The 4,079-nt window shown below is 36.0% G+C and overlaps 1 protein-coding gene across 1 annotated transcript in view; it reads right to left on the reverse strand.

Annotated features, from left to right (window-relative positions):
* Positions 1 to 2,075, reverse strand: part of LOC111466334 — a 13,424-nt gene extending 11,349 nt beyond the window's left edge. Inside the window, exons 1-4 of the mRNA XM_023110933.1 lie at positions 2,070 to 2,075; positions 1,713 to 1,883; positions 1,362 to 1,576; positions 994 to 1,267 (exon numbers count right to left, since the gene is read on the reverse strand). Of these exons, the coding sequence (XP_022966701.1) occupies positions 1,003 to 1,267; positions 1,362 to 1,576; positions 1,713 to 1,883; positions 2,070 to 2,075 (657 nt within the window). The 3' untranslated portion in view covers positions 994 to 1,002. The remainder of the gene's footprint in view (positions 1 to 993; positions 1,268 to 1,361; positions 1,577 to 1,712; positions 1,884 to 2,069) is intronic.
* Positions 2,076 to 4,079: the final 2,004 nt, after the last annotated feature.

Consider the following 4,079-nt stretch of genomic DNA (forward strand, 5'->3'; position numbering starts at 1 on the left):
TCGTATATCATTCATATCGTGCAACATGTCATATTATGTCATATCATACATACATCATGTCATCAACATATCATGTACTATATCGCAATACGTGATATACCATAACATTTATCATATCATTAGTACATCATCATATCACGTGTCATAACATTCACGTATCATCTCATAGTCACGTTGTATCACTAACATATCATGGAATTATCATCTCGTAAACATATCATAGTCATATTGTTTTTGTAAACACATCACAGTCATATCATTTCATAAACAGATTCTTATCACATCGTTTCATAAATATATCCCAATCATATTATTTCATAAACATATCATAGTCATATCATTTCATAAACGTATCATAGTCATGTCATTTCATAAACAGATTCTTATCACGTCGTTCATAAATATATCCCAGTCATATTATTTCAAAAACATATCCCAGTCATATCATTTCATAAAGATATCTTAGTCATATCGTTTTATACACACACCATAGTCACATTGTTCCGTAAACATTTCACACATATCAAGCATATATCACGTATAGAACCACAAGACACATATCATCATACAAACATCAACTTTTAACCAAACCGATAGTAAGGTCACTTACTTGGTTTGCATTAGCAAGCATTCTCCTTATACTCGAGTACAATTGACAATGTGAATTTTAGATATCGACCTTAAGGCAAGTGCTACATATTAATTCATGTCATATTTCTCGGTTCAAAACTACTAAATAATTTTATATTTTATATTTTATTTTTTTTATTACAATTATTATAGGTTACCACTCCTCTAATAGAGTTGAGTTTGAGTTATGTCAAAGTTGAAAATGAAAAATGTTGTCATTTGTTAATAAAAAGTGAAAATAAAAACTCATACAATTATGCTATAATTTTACTTATGAACTTTCCTTGGAATATCATATTCAAATTAAGTCCTTAATAGTCAATCACTAGTAAATCCAAAATTGAATTATTATCCTCCCGGAACAAAGAAATTTCATGCGCTGTTCTTAAGAGCCTCAACACTGTCTCCGTTTTCCTCTATTTCATCAAAGTAGTCCTCTCGAGCATTTCCAGCCCACATCAGGGCAACCAACCACAAGAGGGAAGAATCAAGGGATAGAAATGCACCACCACCCAGAAGACCAGTCTTAGCAGTCAGGCATGCTGTCTCGAGATTCTGATGAACATTGCGAGTCAAGTGAATTTTCTCGGTGATTGTAGGCCAAACGAGCAAAGTTATAGTCAACCCAGTTGTGAACCTGGAAACACAGAGGTAGCTTGATTGATAACGTTTCCAAATCACTTTTAGGTAACAGTTAAGAGTAAAGGATGTGATTTGAAAAGAGAAATTACAGGGCAATATTGAAGAAGATAGAGGAAGTGTTGCTCTTAAACATGGAACCTCGAGGAACAGGTTTTCCTTGGTAAGGATAGAACAAAGAGAGGTATCCTGCAATTGAAGAAGCAAGAAGAAACCCAACGGAGAGATATCCCAGGGCCACAGTTGGGTCTGCTGGATACTGACAGATAACAGTGCCTTTGTCTGGGATGGGAGTTCTAGATGCAGGCTGCCTAGCAATCACAACAAGAAAGAAGGGAGTTCCAAATTATATGATATATTAAATTCAAATTTCAAGTCTGTAATGAATCCAAGAAGTCCAAGAAAGAACTATTCAAATGCACAATTTATGAACCGAAGCTTACCTTCTTGTTCTCAGCTACGACTCCATATATAAAGGATATCACACCTAAAGTTAAGACAGTAAGAGACATTATCTTGACAGACACGGCAACCAGATTTGTATCTTGACAGACTCGTAGCACGGAACAAGAAAGAAAGGAGTTCCAAATTACCAAAATACCTCTGAAGTTCCACTTAATTACAAAATTGTAATTAAAGAAAATCTGCAACCAGATTTGGTTGCAGAACCATCCCGCAGAAGAAAATCAATCGTATATTCATATCCAATCGTTGGATTGAGCTACTATTTGGATATGTTTAACAAGACTCAAGGGTCCGTAGATCCAACGGTTAAAGTTGAAAACCAATGTCGGTAGCACCTTCATCGCTATGTCGTTTTATCGTTCAACTCTTTGCCTTTATTTGCTACCGTTTCTAATCTTTACTTGCTGCGAGTGCTAGCAGGACTCGTACGCTAGTAATCTTTGCCACTGGACTTAATGTTTCATCATAGTCTCGTCCATATTGTTGAGAAAATCTTTGAGCTACGAGTCGAGCCTTGTATCTCTCGATTGATCCATCCAGTCGATGCTTTATTTTGTAGACCCACTTGCAAGAGATGGGTTTGACATCTCCTAGTCTTGACACTAGTTTCCAAGTTTGATTCCACTCCAGGGCTATAGTTCCTTCTTTCATTACTTCTGCCAAACTTAGTTTTATGATGCCTCTTCATATGTCTCTGGTTCGCAAGCTCTATCTTTTACCATATCTGCATTTGCATACTTAAGATTTGGTCTTCGGATTCCATTTGATCGCCTAAGTTGTTGATGTGTCGTTTCATTTTTATCATATTCGCTTGATTGAGTCAGCTCTTGCTTGTCAATATCAATGTCACTTGGATCTTCAGGCGCATCAACATTTGATTGAATTTGCGTAGTTTGCTCCCCCATCATCTGTTGTAGAATTTCTTCGATCTTTGAATATGGTATGACTTTCTTCTCCGAGGACCACCATGAAAATGCTTCATCGAAAACTACATCTCTTGATGTATCGTATTTTCCACTTGTTATATCACAGCACTTCCATCCTTTCCTTTGATTTTCGTATCCAACAAATATACACTTGACTGCTTTCTTGTCAAACTTGCTACCTAGATGGTCAGGCACAAATACATAGCAAACACAACCAAATACTCCGAAGTAACTAACTGTAGGTTTCATGTCCCTTATTATCTCAAATGGTAAGATGAATCCGAGCTTTGGTTGGGGAAACTTGTTGATCACATGGGCAGTAGTTCGCATAACTGTAGGTTTCTGGAGTTTGCGTTACTTCCGACTCCCATGTTACGACCCTCCGAATGGGTAGATTCTCTTGGGCAACATGCAGGCAGAACATGGGACTCTCACGGTGCAACATAGTGGTGGAGGCCATAGGATGTGTTGATATACTTCCTTCTTCCACTTACTATAAATACTTTCTCTATTCACCTTGTTATTGACTCATGCAAATACCTTCCGAATGGAGGCCGCTCTCAGGGCGACACGAGGCCGAGCATGAACCTCACGGTGTGAATTTTTTAGAGAGCGTAAAAAGAAAACGATGTATCTCATATACATTTTTCCTCCCACTAGGTATTTTAGACGGTTGGGTATACTTATTACTTAGGTATATTCCAGCATATTAAATATAACCTAAGTCTAAGTGATTTTTTCAAGTATAACATTTATACTAGATTTTTAACTTTGATGTCTAGGTGGCTTTTCATTTTAAACAAAAAAAATCCTTACATCACTCACGCATGCTCATAAAACTGGGCTAACTAAGCTCAAGTACTGGCTCGATCTCCAGGTAGCAGGTGTTTCATAAACCATCAACTTAAGTACCTCCAGCCTTAGACAAGATCGTGCCAGGTGAGCCTTCTTGTAACCGCAGTTTTACAAGATATCGACCTATTTTAACTATTAAAATCGATCGTGCTTGGTTGTTAACCTTAAGTGAGCATGCATTTATCTTTGTTATAGATTTTAACGTCTAACTCGTTTTATGACGATGAAAATAACCTATAACATGCATCTAACATGCTTTATATAACAATTATATAATCATCCATTCCATGTAATAATATAACAATTTATATCTGTCACTCATGGATCCCTAAACATGCATACTACACATTATAACACTTATAACATACTTGTAATGCATGAAACATGCTTAGCCTATGGTGGGATTTTAAATCTATATGGCATACTTTATGTACATACATTTTCTATTTAGTTAAAACATACATTCACAATACATAATTAATTAAACACACTAAAGGGGATTGGTCTTGGCATTTTAAAGCAAGCAATTAACTAAATTATTACATTAATAATTAAAAATAACTT

The sequence above is a fragment of the Cucurbita maxima genome, unplaced genomic scaffold (genome assembly GCF_002738345.1).
Source record: "Cucurbita maxima cultivar Rimu unplaced genomic scaffold, Cmax_1.0 Cma_Scf00031, whole genome shotgun sequence".
Classification (NCBI taxonomy): Eukaryota; Viridiplantae; Streptophyta; class Magnoliopsida; order Cucurbitales; family Cucurbitaceae; genus Cucurbita; species Cucurbita maxima.